We start from the raw sequence: 21,821 nt of genomic DNA, 5'->3' as shown, positions 1-21,821 counted from the left end.
GAAAGCCCGCTCGCAGCAACAAAGACCCAACGCGGCCAAAAATAAATAAATAAATGAATGTATAAAACCAAAAAAAAGCCTTAAGTTGTTGGTAAGTGCTGTGCCTGTATGGTTTTAATCCTCCCCTGTCCTTTGGTTCTTCCCCAGTCACATTGAAGGTAGTCCATGGATATTCTTTGGATGAATGGATTCACGGGAGGTAAGGTATAGAGGGGCAAAGTAACATGTCCAAGGTCGGATAACTGGGAATTGGAGCTCCAGTCCCATTTGGTTTCTTAGTTCAGACGCAAAAACTCACATTGTTGCCTCCCTAGGATATAAAACAGTGGCTGTCAAGATGTTAGGATACCTCTGAGTCACCCGTGAGGATTATTTAAAATGATTCATCTTGAGTCCAGAATTAGGAATGATTCGTCGTGGGGCAGGGCCCAGAAATCTGCATTTTCAACAAGCTTCCCCAGGTCACTTCAGTGTGCTGTGAAGGCTAGGCTTGGAGATAGACTGATGGAGTCCATGCATCACTCTCTACCTCTCCAACTATAGGCAAGCCTGTCCATCTTTCAGATCACAAACCCTGCGTTTTGCTAAGGGTGACCAAGAACAACCCCCCTGCCCCCAACACCCCAGGGACCCCACCCACCCTCCCTGAGTCTCAGACCCTTGAATTTTAAAATTGTTATGTACCAGGAAGCCCACCAAATTCAGTGCCTTCATTTATTCAGGTGCAATAAATTTCATCCCAGAAACCTGACATAGTGAGAAACTGACAAAAGTTGGGCTTGAATCCAAGTGTCCTGAATTGAAGGACCTCCAATGACTAAAAGTCTAGATGCCCCATTGGTTTCCATGTTTTTGTCTGCAGTGTGAGAAAATCTTGCTTTTTCCATAGAGTAACCCAGAAAAATGGAAATCGTTGATCACAGATACACAACACCTTGAAATAGTCGAGGCCCTTTCTGGGGCATAATCCCATTTGTTTCTGTCTGACCCATGAGGGAGTGGGTATTGTCCTTCCTCTTTCACAAATGAAGACATTGAGACTCTGAGAAGGTGAGTGACTTGCCCCAGGTCACACAGCATCTCATCCACCTCCCAAATCTTATCTCTCCAAGCCTCACCCTCTTCTCATTAGAGCCATGAATGACATAATTAGAGGAGAGATGACCCCAGGACCAGTGGATCTTTCTCTTTCTTCATATTGCCTATGGCTGCTTTCATGTGCAACAGAGGCTGAATGGCCCTCAACATCAAACTATTTACTATATGGACCTTTAAGAAAAAGTTTGCTGTCCATCTAGGTAAAGAGCAAACTAGAAGGGAGATGCAGGCATTTCTATTTTCATAGTATACTTCTTAGTATTTCTATTTCCTAACATATATTTAGACCCCTCCCCATCTACCAGTGCAGGAGAAATTCGCCTACTGACGAATAGGATTTGGAACTCAGAAGTAACCTGAATTGTGTCCGTTTGAGGAAATCATGTTCTTTATGAGACAAGATTCTTTGACTGTCAGAATGTCTGTGAATAGACAGGTGAATTTTCACAAAGAATGATATCTACACATGTCTCAGTGTACACTGGGGAAACCCCAGTTCTGTCCTAGAACAAAACCCTCGGACTGCTTGTTTCTTTGTTTCAAGCATTTATACAAAGAAAAGTAATTAGTAAGGAAAATCCAGGGATTTTAGCAGAGATCAGTTCTGTCTTAAATTCATCACCAATTTTCTGCAGCCAAACTGTGCTTTCAGCAGTTTCCTTAGGTCTGGAAAATGAGCACCATGTATAGATCTGTCATTTGGTTAAATTAAATCCTGAGTGACATAACACATTAGGAGGAAAAAAATCTTTGAGGATTTAAGGATTCATTACAAAATATCAACATTTCTTCTTTTTAAATTGATGGTTAAGTTGGACTTGATTTCTGAGTGAGACAGTGGATTAAAGACCACCAGGGGGCTCAGCTGGGATGAGGGGAAAGCTGTAGGAGAGTCGCTCCTGGGCAGGGAGGGTGGGGTGTTGCTCTCTCTTTCAGGCTGGATGCTTGCTGGGCTGGGGAAGAAGTCTCATCTTAATGATGCCATCAAAGCAGGAGAAGGTGGCACAGTTCCTGGGAGAACTTGACACGTTCCTTAAATTAGTCGGGCCCAGGATGTCATTAACAGAGACTCGTGCCTGCTTCTTATCTGGGGATTTATAAAGGTGGAGGCTTGCTGGCTTAGTTGGAAACAGCAGGATGGGAAAGAACTGTCACGGAGAATGCGTCAGGGCCCTCCCTGTGCTTCCCCTGGCTCTTGGAAGAGCGTGAAGTTCAGAGGACAGGGCAGGAGTTCTGAGGCTGTCCAGGAAACCCAGTGCTGAAGGCAGGTACCCCCGTTTACAAGGGGAGTCGAGAGCATTGAGTACTGACCTTAAAGACAGGACACTGGGCAGCAGTGGAGGATGATGGGGGTGGCTGATCACTGCCCCAAGTAACCCAAGCGTGCTGACACCTCGGGCTCTGCCACACGCAACAAAGCCACCAGCGGCACACGAGCTCCAGCAGAATGAGAGAGCAGAGTGGGGCACTTGTGCCTCACCACCAGGAAGCATCTTATTTCAATGAATGTCCTCTGCCTCCTCCATCCTCTCTCCCAACCCCCTGCCCGAAACGACAAGACCTAATAGGGGAAGAAGAGTGTCCCAGAGGTGGACCTCCTCACACGGCCTGCCAAGTACTGGAATGCAAGGGGTGGAAAGGCAGGAAACACCCCCTGCTACTGCAGGTCCGTCAGGACAGGTCTGCAGCAGTAGGAAGAGAGTGTGCATCTCATGGACTTTCGAACCTTAAAAAGGAACTGGGCTGAGTTTTTAATCACCAGATGGCCAGAAAGCTGTCATGTGGTCTTCAGATATCATTAAGGGATTTGACCCAGGAAATTCTCCCAACCATCCTGCCACTCTGCCTGCTGTGTACTGACTGAGCATCCCGAAGAAGCCCTTAGCTCTCTGAACCTCAGTTCCTTGATCGTAAAATGGGGACAAATAGTAGAATCTTCCTCTCTGAGTCATCAGGCGATGCAGTGAGCTTAACAGAGTGCTAACCATTTAACCAACCTTTATTAAATGCTACCAGCTGTCAGGCACTGTTCTAGGTGTTGACCACCGTAATAATTACAGGCCTGGAAAAGCACTTCCAGGTATTGACTCATTTGGGGTTAGGTGCTAATAATATTCCTATTTTCTAGATGAAGGAAATGAGGCTCAGGGAGGTTAAGTAACTTGCTCAAGGACACACAGCTAGGATGTGGGAGAGATGGAATTCCAACCCAGATAGTTTGGTTTCAGAGCATATAAATGTTGATTGTTAGTAGTAGTAGTAGTTATTTTCAACTCTTTATTCCTGGAAGTAAAATCCAAAAGTTTGAACATGGAGAAATAGAGAAAAAGCACTTTTCATAGTCATATTGTTCTGCTCTCTGAGAGGCAACACCAATCCCCAGTGCTACCTGCTGTATCCCCAGGGACTTAAATAGACTAGATGCTCAATAAATACATTTTGAGTGATTGGATAAGAGAACATCTAGTTTCAATCCCCACGAAACCCCTGTCCCTCTTTAGGACAAAACACCTTTCCTTATTCCTAGGTGTTTGCAGGCTCTGCAAACTCTGCTGTGGACTGAATTGGGTCCCCCCCGACCCCCCAAATTCATATGTTCGAACCCTAACCCCCAGTGTGATGGTATTTGGACACAGGGGCTTTGGGAAGTAATTAGGGTTAGATGAGATCATGAGGGTGGGATCCTCATGATCAGATAAGTATCCTTAGAAGAGGAATTGAGAGGTCATTTCCCACCACCCCCCCAACCATGTGGGGACACAGCCAGAAGGTGAGAACGCAGAAGGAGAGCTCTCACTAGAAACCAAACACACTGGCACCTTGATCATGGACTTCCTAGCCTTCAGAAGCATGAGCAGTAAATGTCTGTGGGTTTAGCCACCCAGTCTGTGATATTTTGTTACAGCAGCTGGTGCTGACTAATACAGACACCTTGGCAGGTCATCTCCTTTACAGATGTGTTCAATGCTTGGCCCTTGCATGCTCATCCTATTCTTTCAGAGACTAAAAAAAGTAGCCAAAGAATTTGGAGTCATCCCGTCTCTGTCCTCCAGCCCTTCTCCTGTCCGAGGAATTTTATCATTCCGGCAGAGCATTGAATTTATTTGTGTTGAGAGAAATTCTATGTATTTCTTAAATCTATGTCACCTAGCTGTGGAATCAGCCCAGCCGCGTTAAGAAGGAGGCATTAACTCCATCCAAAGCTGTGTGATTAACTTGTTTGCCTACGGAGCTAAAATGAAAAAGCAGGAAGCTGAGTGAATCTGCACAAGCCCCATTTTGAAGTGGGAGTGCGAGAGAACCCAAGATGTGGGTTTTAATTCACATTGCTTACCATGATTATTATTTTTAATGGAAAATCACTTTGCACTATCTTGCTTCGTTTTAAATGGAGAATGTGCAATATTGTCTAATGCAAGGGTAGGAAGTTGATTTAGTATGCATGATTTTCTCCCCTCCCCACTCCTTTCTTTGGTCCTTTGTACACATTCAATATAGTTACATTTTTGCTTAGAACATATATATTTTCCCCCTGAATTTTTCTCAATTGCTTTTTTATCAAGTTTACAAACCAAATCAAATAGGTATATTGCAGAGCTCCGTGATATTATTTTCGGAGCTTATAGTACAATGTATTGAATTATGCCAGTCCATGCTCTGCCCCTGCTCTTCTCTGCAAATTGAGAGAGAGGGACTGTGGATCCTGTAAATTCACTTGGCGCCCGACAGTCCTGGCTAAATCAAGACTGCTATTCAGGCTGCAACAAGAGACAGGGCAAGTGTTCGTTACACAAATCAACTCGGTCCCAAGTACATCGCAGTGGGTACTCAACCATCGCTCACATAATATTGTCAACTTAAATAATGCCTTGAAGACACTCAGAAGCTTTTCTCTCTGAGAAATAACTTGACTGGTGGAGGAGGGAGAAGCATCTGGCTATTCAAAAGTACATTTTTTATTTATCACTGTTAAGAGCTTTGTGCGTGGAGGGGAGCAGGCCTGTACAGAGGGAAGATGCTGAATATTCAGTAGGCTGACTGGGAAGTGGGGCAGCGTTGGGGAGGGGATGGTACTGCCTTAGTGTTGAGTCTTGGGTGTTGGATTTCGATACCTTCCTGGCAGAGTGGGAGATGCTCATGGAGAAAGAAGCCGGACCCAGAGAGGTTTCCTGGAATGAGGCAATAAAGATTTGCTAAGTACCTACTATGTGATGTGGTAAAGGGCTTCAAAAATGCATTTGATATAGTGTTTGTGTTTGGGATGTTAATATCCTATTAAGACAGAGGGGTAAGTAAATGATTTTTTTTTAAAAAGCTATGGTTAATAAAGGCTGAACAGAGAGGAACACAAGATGTCTAGGCGCTCAGAGGAGGCATCTGACGCAGACTGGTTTTGTCTGCTTTTGGGTTGGTTGGTTGTGATAAGGCCCTGTTCACAGAGCTTATCTCTCTGTTTCCAGCCCAGACCTAAAGCTCAAACAGTTAGAACTTCATTGAATCTTTATTCCTCTGTACGAGTGCCTTGCAGTTGCTTTCTAGGAATTGGCTGTCTTTGGACTTTCCAAAGCATCTTCACCTCGACCTTGAGAGGCCGTGGTGGGGAGGGGGCAAAAGAGTCCAGGATATGAAATTAGATATCCTAGGTTTAATTCTGGCTCTGCCATCTCCTAGCTGTGCGACTTTGGACAGGTCACTTAACCTCTCTGAGCCTCATGGCCTTATGATGATTCGGTGGGATAAGGTATGAAAAACATCTAGAAAGATACCCAACTCACAGTAGGATCTCAGCACAGTTCTGTTTTCAATGCTCTATCTCAGACCCTTTAGCCAGGTCCACACTTAGCTTATAAGTGACCCGTGGGTGGTGGTCTCAGCATCCAATGTCTCAACTCAGGATAGAGGGGAGGTGAATGCCCTTACACAGTAGTGGTCCTTACCCAGGGTCCACGGATGTCAACTTTATCCTTCGGGGTGTTTGTGAACTTCTGAAATTGTATGCAAAGTTCAGGTGTATGTGCGTTTTCCCCCCAGGCAGTAGGTCCATAGCTTTCGTAAAACCCTTAGTGTGTCTGGTAGGTCCATAGCTTTCATAAAATCCTTAGTGTGTCTGGTAGGTCCATAGCTTTCATAAAATCCTTAGTGTGTCTGGTAGGTCCATAGCTTTCATAAAACCCTAGTGTGTCTAAGAACACAGAAATAAGTTAAGAGACATTTATCTACAGAGTGAAGAGATATATCCCCAGTAACAATAATAATAATGATAATGATAGCAACAAACGTTACAGCTGCCATTGGTAGGACCAACTGCGTGGGGAAGCATACCCCTGTATATGTGGTGCATATTTAATTATTGCAGTACCACATGAGGAAGCTATTATTACCCCAAATTTATTTCATGCTTTAAAAATATTTTTATTTAAAACACAGCCACGGAGAGTTGACTCTCAAATTATCACATTCCTCCTTTGAAGCATCCCATCACCAGTGCCCTAAGAAGACATTTTCTTTCTCTTTCTTTTCCTACTTTCTTCCCTTTTAAACCCATTTCCACTCCCATCCCCCAAGACACCATTGCTCTAAAGCAGTGTTGTCCAATAGGACTTTTTGCAATGATGGAAGTGTTCTGTAGCTATGCTTTTTAAGTAGGGGATGCATTATCTTTCTGTTGCTGCCCTAACAAAGTACCACAGACTCAGTGATTTAAACAACAAAAATGTATTTATCTTACAGTTTGGGGTCAGAAGTCTGGCATGGGTCTCACCAGGCTAAAAGCAAGGTGTCTTCAGGATTACATTGTTTTCTGTAGGCTCTGGATACGGTCCCTTTCCTTTCATTTTCTGACTCCTGGAGGTCGCCCTCATTCTCCGGCTCATGACCTGCTTCCTCCAACTTCAAAGCCAGTGATGGTGGGTGGAGTCCTTGTCGCTGGCTGTTCTGCTTCCTGCTTCCACTTTTAAGACCCTTGTAGGTACCCTGGGCCCACTAGATAATCCAGCATCATTTCCCTGTTTTAAGGTCAGCTGATTAGCAACGTTAAATCCATCTGTAGCCTTCATTCCCCTTTGTCATATACAGTAACATAGTCACAGGTTCTAGGGATTAGGATATTAACGCTTCTAAGGGGCCCTTACTCTGCCAGCCGTGGGTATCCCTTGAGCCCTTGAAATGTGGATGGTATGACCGCGGAACTGAATCTTTATTTTGATTCAACTGTAATTTAATGCAAACACTGATACTTGATTCAGTGATTTGAATCCATTTAGGTATGTTTTGAGAGTCTTGAATAGTCAACCATCAATCTTTCAAAGCCTAAATACAGCTCAGGCATTTCCAATGAAAAGTTAGTGTCCATATTGAGATGATGAGCTTAAGTACAAATTATACACAAGATTTAGAAGATTGAGTTAAAAAATGTAAAATATCACTTATATTGTTTATGTAATGAAGTCATATTTTTATTCAGGGGGTTAAACAAATATGTTCTTAAAATTAACGTCACGTGTTTCTTTTTACTTTTTTGACAAATGGCTTCTGGAAATTTTTAAATTACATATGTGGCTCCTGTTTTATTTTGTTGGGCAGGCCTGCCCTAAAGTGCTTGATCACCGTCCTTGAATTAGTGCTGTGTTGTGAGCATACGCGGTTTAATTTTTGTCACGTAGGGCAGGAAAAATAGTTTTACTTTTACCCTCCTAGGTTCTTGGCTGAGACCCCCCTACCATGAAAGATTCACAGGAGAAAAAGAAACAGAAGTTTAATAATAATAATGTCATGTACACCTCCTGTGCACGTAGGAGAGACCCAGGGAACCTGAGCAATGCCCCCAAATGGTCCAAGCCACCACCTTAAATAATATCTCTAGCTCCAGACAAAAGGAGATGTTGGGAATGGGAGCCAGTCTGGGGGGTTATGAGGAAAAACTCAGTAAACGAGGGCGTGGTTGTGATGCAGATTTCAGTTGCCACCTTCCCATTGCTAAGAGTTTCTAGAGATTTAGTTACCGTCTCTTCCCTGCACCTAGAGGGAGACACCCTTACAAATGGAGAGTTCCTGTATAAATGTAAACGTCTCTTACAGAAAGGGTAACTTCTACTCTGTATTCATAGCTTCTCCTATGCCTGCTGTTTCTCAGAAGTAATCATCCCCCAATAATCCTTGTGCCAAAAAGGCATGTTTGGGAGTGGCATCCTCTGCTTCCCTGCATCAAGTATACTTTGGTACAGTGCCTGTTTATTTATCATCATTGTCTCCCCTCCCCCATACACACACTCCATGCTGTGCTTCCAAATCTCTCCGTTCTCTCTGAATTCAAATTTCTGCTGACAACTTTGCCACATTTTACTTATGCATCCTTGTCATGGTCACCTACGTTACTTCCAGTGACCTGGGACTACAGGCAACTCTTTTATCCCTACTTGCAGCCGAGGAAACTGAGCCTCAGAAGAATTTAAGGAGCTGGACTAGTAAATGATGGAACAGAGTTTGAACTCAGAGATATCCAGCTGCAAAAGCCCTTGGCCTGTGAGTCTACAACCTGGTCATCCCCAAAATATGGTGCACAGGTGAACTCAGCAGAGCGTATGCGGGCTTAGAGAGAGGAGACGGACCGTGGGGCGGGGCCAGGATCTGAAAGGCGCAGACTTCTGCACAGCCATGCGTATTCTCTTCAGCAGTCATCCCTGGATTGGTCGATATCAAAATCCAATTTCACCAGGATTAGCCTTAGGTTGCTCAGAGCTATTCATTGAATTAGGAAAGATTATAGCAGAGGGAGCCCCACGGTTCTTTATTAAGGTTTTTGCGGAAGCACTAAGTGATCTTCAGGAGATTAAAGTGCTGGTGGTGTTTTCTTAACATTTATAACCTGCGCCAATATCTGGGGAGTTTGTTTATTAGGAAAAATTCTGTGGCACTCATCCTGCCTCCTAACAGGGCCTTCGAACTGGGCCAGAGCAGAAGCTGGCTTTGCTGTTCTAATGAGCTTATTTGGGAACCTCTTGCCAAGAGCTACCTGGACATCCACCTCTTGAGGTTAATGGACATTGCATCCACATAGGGTCCTGCAACCTTTCCTGCGAGGTGAGGATTCTGCAACGCAGAGTCGTCGGCAACTGTGGGCCTGAGAAATAAAGAGCAAAAGCTGATGGTTATTAATCCTTTTCATAGTAAGGATGGTAATGATCCCCTGTTTGTTCATGGGACTTTGAATTCATGACCCCACTCTAAAGGATCCAGGACAGATATACATTTGTTTCTTTATGCACATGCAAACTAAGACCCAGAGACATGAAGTTAGCATTCATGCAGCTCCCTCATGGCAAAACCAGGCCTATTCATTTATGTTACAGATATTTACTGAGAATTTACCACCTGTGCTAGGTCAGCGGTTTCAATTCATGCAGTTTTGCTCCCCCTGGGACATTTGAACCCCAGAAGATATTTTCAGCTGTCTCAACTCAAGTGGGTGGAGGCCTGGGATGCTACTGACCCTCTTATGGTGCACGGGGTGATCACCGCATCAAAGGATTAAACAGCCCCAGGTGGCAACATTCCTGTTATTGAGAAACTCTGTTCTAGGAGGTTAGGGATAAAAAGTGAATAGAAGTTCTACGGTGTCTACTCTCATGGACTGTGCATTCTGGTGGAGAAGACAGACTATAGAAATTAACAGAAACATATAATATAAAGGTAAGAAGTGAGGTGTGCTGTGAAAAAACAAATCTATAGGCATGAAGGGAGGAGAGGCTGATGCAGCTGTTTTATTTATTTATTTATAAATGTTTTATTGTAGTTGATCCACAGTGTGTTAATTTCTGCTATACAGTAAAGTGATTCAGTTATACATATATATACATTATTTTTCATATTCTTTTCCATTATGGTTTATCACAGGATATTGAATATAGTTCCCTGTGCTATACAGTGGGACCTTGTTGTTTATCCGTTCTATATATAATAGTTTGCATCTGCTAATCCCAAACTCACACTTCATCCTTCCCCCAACCCCCTTCCCCTTGGCAATCACAAGTCTGTTCTCCATGTCCGTGAGTCTGTTTCTGTTTCACAGATAAGTTCCTTTGGGTCATATTTTATATTCCATATATAAGTGATATCATATGGTATTTGTCTTTCTCTTTCTGACTAACTTCACTTAGTATGATAATCTCTATTTCCATCCATGTTGCTGCAGATAGTATTATTTCATTCTTTTTTATGGCTGAGTAGTATTCCATTGTGTGTGTGTGTATATATATATATATATATATATATATATATATATATATATATACACCACATCTTTTTTATGTGTTCATCTATTGATGGACATTTAGGTTGTTTCCATGTCTTGGCTATGGTGAATAGTGCTGCTATGAATATAGATGTGCATGTATTTTTTTGAATTAGAGTTTCGTCTGGGTATATGCCCAGGAGTGGGACTGTTGGATTATATGGTAATTCTATTTTTAGTTTTCTGTGTTGTGGCTGTTTTAGATGATGGGGCCAGGGAAGACTTCTCCGATCAGTGTTATCTGGGCAGAGACCTAACTGGCAAGAGGGGGCAAGCTACACAGGCGTCCGGGGAGAGAAATACCCAGGCAAAGGGACTAACAAACAGGTGCAAAGACTAAGGAGGTGTGTGTTGAGTATGTTGAAGGGAGAGCAAAGAGGCCTGTGAACAAGACAGGGGAGCGGTAGGAAGCAAGGGGGTTAGGGCTGTATCTCCTAGACCAGGGTGAGGGTCTGGATGGGAGGGTTTTGAGATGGATGGTGCCCTGGCCATTCTGCTCACGGCTCTCACATCCTTACTTGTCTCAATTTCCTTCAGTCTCTGAGTGAGTGGACCAGTATGAATTTGCTTCGTTTTTATGTTCCACCTTCTGATCTTCCAAATGGGGTTTACGAGGCACATTTCTAATTCAGTTGGTTCCCACTCTAGAGGCAAAATGACTTTCAAAAGAAAAACATCAGACATGGATAAATCAAGAGTTCTTCTTTCAACGATTAATTCCCACTAAGCTTTGACATGCATAAGCCTTGGGGAATGTAATTGCAAACCAGGTAGACACTGCCTTTCAGAAAGACACATTCTAGGTGTTTCATTCTTTTAGTAAGTTGTGCAGCTTTTTCACATTATTTTTGTCTTTAGACATTGTGCCCTACGCTTTTGCCATAAGCTTCAGCGGAGTTCTCAGGGATGCTTATCCATCTGTTCAGGGAACCTGCAGGCAGGTCTTCCTCTTGCAAGTGCTGGTGGCCTTTCTGGAGGCTGAAGGAACGCTCCTCAGCCCGGTCGAAGCGTGTCAGTGCATCCAGAAGCAGGTGCAGAAAGGGGGTCTTGGAGCCCCTGCATTTGAAGGGAAGACTCAAGTCTCTTCTCGTTTTAGGGAACTCATCAGAGTGGCCAGTGTGATGGATGAGAGCCTGGGGGCACCTCTAGTAGGGACATTCTCCGTTCTTCTGAACCTGGGTTGAGGCCAACCCTTTTGAGAGCCCCATGCCACCAGAGCTGGTAAAAAGTACAACCACACCTTGATAACCCTTGATAACAATTACTCATTCTCCATGCATTTCTGGTATGTTTGCTTAGCAGGGGTCTTGGTGAGTTGAACGGTGGCCTTCAAAAAATATGTCTATGTTCTGATCTTCGTAAACCTTGGGAATGTGACCTTATTTGGAAAAAAAAAGGTCTTTGCAGATGTAATTAAGTTAAGGATTTCAAGACCAGATCATACTCAATTTAGGGTGAGCTCTAAATCCAATGACTAATGTCCTTGTAAGAAGAAAAAGGCAGAGGGAGATGAGTCTCAGACATGCAGAGGGAAGAAGGCCAAATGAAGACGAGAGATTGGAGCAATGCAGCTCCGCTGAGCCAAGAGGCACCAGCAGCTGGAAGAACAAGGAAGGATTTCCCCTGGAAGCCTCCAGCTGGAGCGTGGCCCCAATGGCACCTTTATTGTGCATTTCTGGCCCTTACAACTGGGAGAGAATCAATTTCTGTTGCTTTAAGTCACCAGGGTTTTGGTAATTTCTTAGGAAACTAATAGAGGGATATAAAACACTGAATATGTTCTGAATATGTTTTCTCTGAAAGTTCCCAACAAAAAGGAAACCTCACAGCCTGAAATACTCAAGATGTGGGTCAGTAAGGGTCATTCCTGTAGCTCTGACTCCTAGCGTGACTGAGGCTCTGTCGTAGCTTTTTTTGTTCACCTCCTACTACATTTGGTCCTCATCAAAGCCCCATCTTGTGTTACATCACACCACAGAAGCAGGCACGCTCAATCTAAAAGGGTTTTTTTTCTATTTTTCTTTTTCAACCTCTGGATCCTGACATTCCTCCTCTTCCCTTTCCTTTCCATTCCCCTATGATGTCTGAAGTATTTTTGGTTGAGTTTTTCTTCTTCCGTGTTATCTTTGAAATTACTTTTTTTTTTTTTTTTTTTTTTGTGGTACGCGGGCCTCTCACTGTTGTGGCCTGTCCCGTTGCGGAGCACAGGCTCCGGACGCGCAGGCCCAGCGGCCATGGCTCACGGGCCCAGCCGCTCCGCGGCATGTGGGATCCTCCCGGAACGGGGCACGAACCCGTGTCCTCTGCATCGGCAGGCGGACTCCCAACCACTGCGCCACCAGGGAAGCCCTGAAATTACTTTTAACACACAGGTATTCCGACACAACCATTTATGAGCATTTGTATATTTGCACACGCTACACAATGATTAATTGAGCGGTATATGTTTTTATCAAAGGAAACAATGCAAAGATTTCTCCAAAGTCCTGTTTGACTAAAGATGATTAATTTTCATTTTCACATGAGCAGCATAATGCTATTAATCATTTAATATGTTTAATCATAATCTCTGTAATTCCTAATTAGGTTTATTAAGCTGAAATATCCAGCAGATATACACAAATCCAAATCTAAGTTTCCTTCTTGGGAGGAGAAGGAGCTGGTTTTAATTTGCATTTGAACAGCAACTTCTAACAAGAGGGAAAAAGTGGGCTTGAAAGCATGGGGGCTGAGCTGCTGCTTCTGCAAACTTAGAGAAGTCTTTTGTTGGGGTAGTTAAGACCCCTGACCCCTGTGAAAGTGACAGTCTCATGATGCAAAGTCATTTCGAAATCTATCTCATGGGTATGTCGCCAGACTTCATATTACCAACAGAGAAAATACAGTCCCTGCTCTGGGTCTCAGTGTTATAATATTGTTCTTCGACTATCACTTGAAGGTGGCAAAGCTGATGGTCCACTCATTCATTCATTTCTTCATATACTCGTAATGCATTCACCCATTCAATTGGTGAGTCAGCCATCCAGGAAAGAGACATTTATCATTCATCTCCCATGGCTCAGCTTGTGTCTCGCACTGCCCATGTCACACCCCTGCTATGATCCTTAAGTGTCTCCTCCTAGTTTTTAGGATGAAATGTATCCTCTTGGGCTGCATCCAGGGTTCTTCATGGTCCAACCCCTGCCTCCCTCTACAGTGTATTCTCCCGCCCTTCCTTCACACACACGCCCACCAACTAGTGACACAAAGGTCCACATGTATTCCCCCGAATCCAGAACACGATTCACCTCTCTGCATCCTGCCACATGCTTTGTCCTCTGCTGGTACAGTATTGGTCCCCTTTACCTTTTCTCTTAAACATCTCCCAGTGAAAATGTAACCTTCAGAATCGGCACGCCTGTGGTGTGTCCCTGATTTAAGTTTACTCAGCCCCCTGTGATTCATTCTGACCCCTGCTCTCAATAGTCTGTATTACAATTGTCTTTTTCTACCTCTTTCACTTCCACTAAACTGGGGACCACATATGCTTTGGAGGACGAACTTAAGTGTCCAGGGGATAGTAGTTGCTCAGGAAAGATGTGTTTAATTAAGCGTATGAGAACCTTTCCTTCATGTTTCCTGAGAGGCTTTTTTGCACGTGTCCTTTGACATTTTTGTAAAAATCACCGCCAGTCTAAAAATTGCCTTACCTCCCATTTATTGACTGTATTGTGTGCCGAGAACTCTACCAAGTCGGCATCATGTGTTACCGTGTTCAGTCGTCACAGAACCTTATAAGGTGTGCACCATTGTTATTGCTCATTTTCCAGATTAGAAAACGATCACCATCCTCTTTATTCAATCCAACAGCGTTGGCAAAATGACCAGGTACATTATCTTCATGACGGGGCCCTTGAAAGTTGAAGAAAGTTAGCTGGTAGGTTTTGAATACCAAAGGAGCTTGGAAGAGCAGTATGGCAACCACCAGAAGGTCTTGACTTCCAGATACAATTTAGGGTGTGTTAGGAAGGAGTTGCCAGTGAAATCTGTCAGTAAATACAAGGGTTGACGAGAAAGTCACTAATTATGCCTATGTTATTTTGGCTTTATATATACATATGTTAGTTGGTAAGATTGTCTTTATTATTTTACACCTAGCTGCCTGCATTGATAGTTTTGTCCCAGGTAAATGCTTCTAAATTGCTTATAAGTAGGTGGGGACAATCCCTTGCTGGTAAATTTGATGGGCTTCTTGCATGGGTTTTCCATCATTGTTTTACGAAGCCAGTTATCTGATGTAGGTGGCATCTACTGCCACCTAGAGGCAGTACATGCTAATTGCAGAGAAAGTATCTAGAAATGAAGCATCTCTGAAATGTTAAAACTCTAGAACTGAGAGTATGGGAATGGCCTATATGATTAACTCAAATGTTAAAGTGGTTTTTCTCCTGGTTCTTGCCTGTATAGGGGTGTCAATGTAATATCATACTATCCAGGCTTTTACTTGGGGGATGGGGTAGAGTGGGAGGCAGAGTAATGAGTTATGCTAATAATGTAACATTGTCTACACCAACTTAGGCCAACAGAACTTGCTAGATATAGATGTTCTATAACTGCATTGTCTGACATGGAAGCCACCAGCCACGTGTGGCTACTGAGCATGCTAAATGTGGCTAGTGCAAGGAAGGCACTGGATTTCCCCATTTTACTTAATCTTAGTCCATTTCACTTTAAAGAGCCATATGGGGTCAACCATAATGAACAGCACAGGCCTGCACAATCAAGAAATGAAAAATGAAAACCGTAAAAAATAAAATTTAAGTCTGGCAGATGGTTACTTGGACTTCAGAACACCAAACAGCCTCTTCAAATGTTTTAGGAGATTTACTAATATTTTTATCTGTATGGCCTCAACAATTATGCAGGCGTATTTTCAGATTTTTGAACAGCCTCGATGAAGGGATACCTTTAATGAGTATTCTCCTTTTCTAGATGAGGTTTTCTCTAATTATCTATTAGAACTCGCTGCACCCCAGTACCAGCGAGCCCCTCCCCTTGCTTTATCCCCATAGTGCTTATCTCCTTCTGCCAGCTCTGTATTTCCTTAATGAGTTTATTGTCTGTCTTCCCCTGTGTGAATTAGGATCCATGACAGTAACGATCTTTGTTGTTTTGCTTGCTGCTGAATCCTGGATCCGTAATGGGCGCTCAGTGGATGTTCAATAAATATTTGTTGGATGAATGAATGAATGACTCAGCAGTTTCTTCCTGTCCTTATTCCTTTGTTCTGGCATTTTCCTACCATTTAGGGGAAGCAAAAGCACACTGGAAAGAACATTCGGGTCCACTCAGAGCCTCTTTGCTTTCCTCTTGTTCTTTTAGCAGACAGATGATGCGGCGCCCACGGATGGTCAGCCCCAGACACAACCTTCCGAAAATACGGAAAACAAGTCCCAGCCCAAGAGGCTGCACGTCTCCAACATCCCCTTCAGGTTCCGGGATCCCGACCTCCGACAAATGTTTGGCGTAAGTACTGCCTTTCTCCTCTGCAGTGCCCGCTCTGGGATCCCCAGAGCCCTTCCCTCCTCATGTAAGTTCTTGGTATTCATAATACGAAGGTGAGGTGTTTACATGGCTGGGGAAAAAAAGGCATTTTAGATCCTAGTCTGTGGGTATCTTGGGGCCAGGATCTCTATGATTTTAGTATGAATTTCTTTGCATATGTTCACCAGCTTTCCACTTGGACCAATGGTACTTCTTCTAATTAGCAATTTGAATGTCAAATGGAAAATGGGCTCCCAGATAACACATGGTTGCAACAAGCCCATTGATGATCCCCCATCGAGTGGCCCGGGACCCCATGTCATGACTAAAATAACCATGATGATCCACCTTGGTTTTTCTTGCTATTGCAGTTGCCAAATTATTAGGAAGAGTGACTCATGACATATTTCTGCAGACCTTACTCTTTCCCAGGTACTGAGCATCTAGATTTCAGAGGAAGTTGAGAATAATTAGTTCTGCATAAAGCTTCACTGAAACAAAACAAAACCACTACAGATTTCTGAGTCTGACATGCATCCTGCAATGTACGTTCTCCCAGAATCAGTGGTGAGGATTCAGAGATTTTGATTGTGATGTCATATGCCACAAATGACAGCCTTGCCCAGGCACCACGGTGGAACACAGAGCAGGGCAGAAGCTACCACCAACCCAGAGAAAAGAAATGATAGGGTTGCTTGCTCATGGGACATTGTGACCCTGATTCTTTTTCTGGACGATATTTGCACCATCCTCCTTGGGAAGGGATGAGTTTGCCATTTCTTTGGACTCAGTGTTCCATCAAAGGACAAAGCTATGACAGGACTTGGATAGTATTCATTTTTGCAAATGCAGTCAGTCTCTTTGTCTATGACAGCCCAGCATTGGTGGGAAATGTCTGTGGATTCAATGAACAAAACTACGTCCTTAACATATGACTTAGAGTAGAGGTTGGTGGCCTAGAGATTCCCCTTCTAAAAGCTTTTTGGATGGATGCAGATATTACAAAAGGAATAAGAAGAGGCTCAACTTTAATGCCTAGCTCTGAGCCAACTAGATCTCCTTCCCCATGTGAAAAGGCGAGCTCTGTGTCATCACTCCACAATGGAGGGGTTAGCATGAACATTTTCTTTAACATGCGTGATGTTTATCAAGTGTGCATCTGACACAAAAGCAAAGAAGCGTCCTCATATTTAAGATGCCCAGGCTTGAATCCTGACATTTCAGTGGAAAAGGTCAACTTCTGCTCTTTTATCTCTCTCATTTGGTAATAACCTTGAGTGGAGCCCTCTGACTCTTGCAGAGCAGAGATACCCTCGGGCACTTTCAGGTCAAAGATGACTTTGAAAAGTGCAGAACATTCAAAGTTAAAGCCAAGGTTAAGTGTGTGTAAAGCAGTGAGACCAGGTTTGAATGATCAACAGCCAGAAGAATTAGATCCCTTTTGCCACGTCAGCTTCAGAAGTTGTCTTGTTCTTCAATGTGTCTTAATTCATCAAGTGTCACTGGGATGCTGGCTTTGAATTTGGTCCTCTTAATGGCCATCCTGTGCTCTTTTCTGGTGTCACTCATTGCAGCACACCCTAACTCCCACCCCTGAGGATGCTCTGTCCTCGCTTGTCTTCTTTGTTATCTTGAAAGTTACCAGAGGGCTACACTGCTAAGGTATTCAAAATATTCACAGCTAGACTCCGAAGAAGAGATCCTGCTTGTGTGAATATCTGAGCCTCTCTATTCTTATCGGGGTAGAACAGGTGGCATAGAGCAAAGTCTTGCCAAAAGATGGATCGTGCTACCGGTTGTCAAACCTTGATCAAAATCTACTCGTTTCAGAGCTACTTTTTGTAAGTCAAAATTTTCAAGCAACTGACAAGATGTGGATTTGACAAGATGATAGCTACACTTAGAATCTATCTATCTATTCAGAAAACGCAGCATTCGGTAATTCTGAAATTAATTCAGTTCATCACAAACTGCCTCTCTGTCCAATTTTTAAAGTATGCAAGATTTTTTCATGGGTTTTGTCCATAAAAATCATCGGGGACCTACGGATTCCTGGACTCTGCAATAACTCTGAGACCTCCTTGGTTTACAACCACCATTCTGAAGCCAAGGAATTTTAATACTGCAAAAAATGTATCCTTCCTGGCCAAACCTGGGTGGCGGCAAACTCGTGTGGTTACGTGATACATTTAATGGCATGAATCACGTGAAAAGGCATCTGTAAACATTCTGATTGGTTCCTCCACTCCAGTTGAGAGAATTAAACGTGGTTTCCTCTTTCGGTTCATAGAGACTCTAAGAAATCACATTTTAATCCCAGTCAGGTGTTTTCCAAGTCATTGAGACATGAGATGTCATCTTTCCTTTTGTTGCTGTTTTGCCCTGGTCCCTTCACTCTGGCAGGGGCTACAAGGAGTGAGATGGCAGAGAAAAGCCCTCACAAAGATTTTTGCATTTTTCTTCTTGGTCTCTTTTGTTCAATATGGCCATGGGGATTTCAAACCAAAACCAAAACCCAATGGAAAAACAGCCTCCTTTTTCAGTGACAGTGTTTAGAACAACTTCTGTAACCGTGAACAATTCAGCCGTGAAGCTCGCAACCCCTGCAGGCCTAATGGTTACCGCAGGTGCCTCAACATTTTATTTTTAATGTGTGGCTTTAGTGTCTCTTTGTCAGAATCCTGGTTTCCCTTCTTTCACAATTCACTTTATATATATATTTACTTTTTTGCGGTACGCGGGCCTCTCACTGTTGTGGCCTCTCCCATTGCGGAGCACAGGCTCCGGACGCGCAGGCTCAGCGGCCATGGCTCACGGGCCCAGCCGCTCGGCGGCATGTGGGATCTTCCCGGACCGGGGCACGAACCCGTGTCCCCTGCATCGGCAGGTGGACTCTCCACCACTGCGCCACCTTGCTTTATATTCTTTACTTCCTTCTCTTTTGGATAAATTTGTTCCAGTGTTTGGCATTAAATCATCCAGGTCATCTTAGATTTCCTGGGTTTTTTTTCTTTTTTAGATGGAACTTCCCTTGGTCAAAACATGATGTGGCCACAACATCCAAAGCAGAAGCCAGAGTCTTTTTAAAACACCAGTTGGCGTGTGAGTGAATGGGATCTTATATTATCAGGGGCCTTGGTTCTGGCCCCAGCTACCTACTTCTTGATCATGTCAGAGCATACGTTTCCTTTCCGTTTGAATTTTCAATGAACCCATGAAAGCAATGTATGGATTTCCACCAAATTAATCACAATGTCTTGCTCTTGAATAAAAAGCTCAATTTAACTTAATATTTAATAGTAAGCATTTGCGGTGTGAGAGAGGTGGTGATTATAGATCCAGGCCTCTGATACAAGGCATTTCATTCTAGAATTGTCTTCAGAAACAGCTGTTCAGTGAGTACTGGCTTCAGATTTTACCACTGCCTTGTCAAGGGCACAGCCTTGCTTTCGTTATCAAAATACAGGCCTTTGGGGCATGAATATGATCCACTGAATTCTCTATTGTCACCAGACACAGATTACATGTCTTTCAGAACATGCAAAAGAAGTTTTCATTAGAGAAGAAAAGAAGCTTTCATGATCACCTTTGATGTATAACAAAATAGAGATGTTTTCGGACATGGCATGTTGCCTTCTATTCTGCATCCAAAACATGAAGCCGACCCTAAGAAAACTGGGATGATGCCTTTTCTTAGCCTCCATGCACACTCTTTGAACTAAGCTTTACTTTCATGTTTTATACTGTATCCATTGAACACTTTTCAGAGGTTTTCAGAGAAATATTATTTGATCTGAGAATATCTAAAAATGGGTGGTACCTATTTGCCCAAGTGTGTACCTGTAAGCTCCTGGATTTTATCCTTGACACAGCTATTGAAACACCTCGCCTGGATTCTGAGATGTTGTTGAACACGGCTGAATGTCGGTGTTGAGCAAACAAATCCTAGTTATGTCTGCGAATGAGTTGTGTCTATTTAAATTGAAAATGTGCCAGCTGTGTTTACATCATTAGTACCAAACTTCCCAATTAAACTGTTGATACTATAAATATAGTACACAACTGCCTTAGGAAGGGGGCTTACATCAGCATTCTTCTTGTGGCTTGTTTCACTGGCTTTGAGGATCTTCCACCCAGTGGCAACTGCCAAAGAGGCAAACATTGGGGACCGTTCCAGGGCATATGGTGCCATTGTTCCATTCAGGGAATGACACATGTGAAGATTACCTTTTCATTGGTTCTGTCTCAACCAGATCTTACTTTAAAGGAAGTGTTTTTGTGTTGACTGCTTAGAGAATGTTCCATGGATGACATTTGCTTCGTGGTTTTAGAGGAAGTCCTTTTCAGGCTTCTCTATCCATAAATATGTGTGCTTCCAGCCTCTTAGGCCTGAAATAAATATGATAGCATCTGTCTGGACTGAATATTCTAAGGAGGTTATATCAGAATTATGGCTTCTGAGGAGTTCACAAAGCTGGAGGACTTTTTAACTATGAAATTCACTTCACCTTTCAATGGCAAATCCTGCGTTTCCCAAATCTGAAAATTATCTTCTATTTTTAACGATTTTCTCTGCCCAAATCAAGGGCACGGAAAATGCAGTAGAAGAATCTTCTCTTGACCAAAAGAATAGTTTCGTGTCCACAAATTACAGGGTGAGTTAGCTGCGTGTTTCTTGGTATTTCCATACGGCATGCTAGAGATGTAGACCTTCCATCTTCTCTCCTGGTTGAGCCTTCTCTTCTTGATTTCTTCCTATCCTTCTACTTCTCTCTGAAGTAGAGAAGCACTTCTGCTCCACAAGAAGAATTCAAGTCTGTAATCCACTGGATGGGTACATATCCTGAGGGATGGGCACATTTCTGTGGCCCAAGATGACATAGCTTTGGGTTTCTTTTTCTCATAGTCAAAACTACTCTCATTTCAAGATTTTGAGCTATTTATATTCGACTGGAGCATACATATGTTTTTCTGTCTTTCTGAGTAATGTAGATTTATTTGTACATTCCAGAGGATAGCCTCTGTATATTCCAAATTTTTTTGTTTCTTTATTTTTGAATCTCAGTAAGACCTTCTTGACACTTGCTCTCCGGGCCTCCCAGTATTCTGTGAGTGGTGCACATGGGTCAGTCAAGCTGCCCCTAATTCTCTGTATCTAATTGTTCCCTTTCTCTCCTGCCCCTCCCTCCCCATGGCTCCATCCTCTGCTACACAAAGGCTGCTTAAGGCTTTCCACCCAGTGGAGAGAGACAGAATACAGAATCTCCTAGGGTTATAAATGATGTAATAAAAATTCAGGCTGCAAAAGCAAATGGAACAATAGGAAGGCTCAAAATCAGGGAAAAAGAGGATGGAAATTTTACTTTATGTTGTTCTGTTTGTTTTTTAATCACTGAAACAGGCATTTGCTCTCATTCTACGTCAGGGTAAAATTTCTATCTGATTTTCCCCCGGGCCTTGTCACACACTTTTGTGCTACTGTCTCCCACCTATACTCATGTAGAACAGACCACACTCAAAAAATGCCCATTCGACTTCATGTGATCTAAGAAAACAGAAAGGATTCCAGCATCAGGGAAAAGGATTTTGAATTATCAAATGCTTTTGGAGCGGGGTCCATGTTCCCATTTTTTAAGTGTGAATTACAGACTGATGTGCGTGTGTCACTAGGACTACTAGGGTAGTCTGTTACTAGTCATAGTAAGTTACAAAATACAAGACACAGTATCAGAAATTCTAATTTCAGATAACAAATATTTTATTAAGTATAAGTATGTCCCAAGTATTGTGTGGGGTACACTTATCCTGAAAAATCTGACATTTAAATTTAACTAAGCATCTGTATTTTATCAGGCTACCTAATGTATTTGTCATCTGAAACTTTGTTTCTAGATTTGAATATGTTGAGTTT

The 21,821-nt window shown here is 43.0% G+C and overlaps 1 protein-coding gene across 40 annotated transcripts in view; it reads left to right on the top strand.

The window, feature by feature from the left end:
- Window positions 1-21,821, top strand: part of RBFOX1 (RNA binding fox-1 homolog 1) — a 2,180,200-nt gene that overhangs the window by 2,033,272 nt on the left and 125,107 nt on the right. For all 40 annotated transcript variants that reach the window (XM_067706699.1, XM_067706702.1, XM_067706687.1 and 37 more), the window contains one exon: window positions 15,749-15,892. In XM_067706699.1, the coding sequence (XP_067562800.1) occupies window positions 15,749-15,892 (144 nt within the window). The remainder of the gene's footprint in view (window positions 1-15,748; window positions 15,893-21,821) is intronic.

The sequence above is a fragment of the Pseudorca crassidens genome, chromosome 15 (assembly GCF_039906515.1).
Source record: "Pseudorca crassidens isolate mPseCra1 chromosome 15, mPseCra1.hap1, whole genome shotgun sequence".
NCBI classification, from domain to species: Eukaryota; Metazoa; Chordata; class Mammalia; order Artiodactyla; family Delphinidae; genus Pseudorca; species Pseudorca crassidens.
Note: the sequence above shows the minus strand (reverse complement) of the source record. Positions and strands in the feature narration are given on the sequence as shown.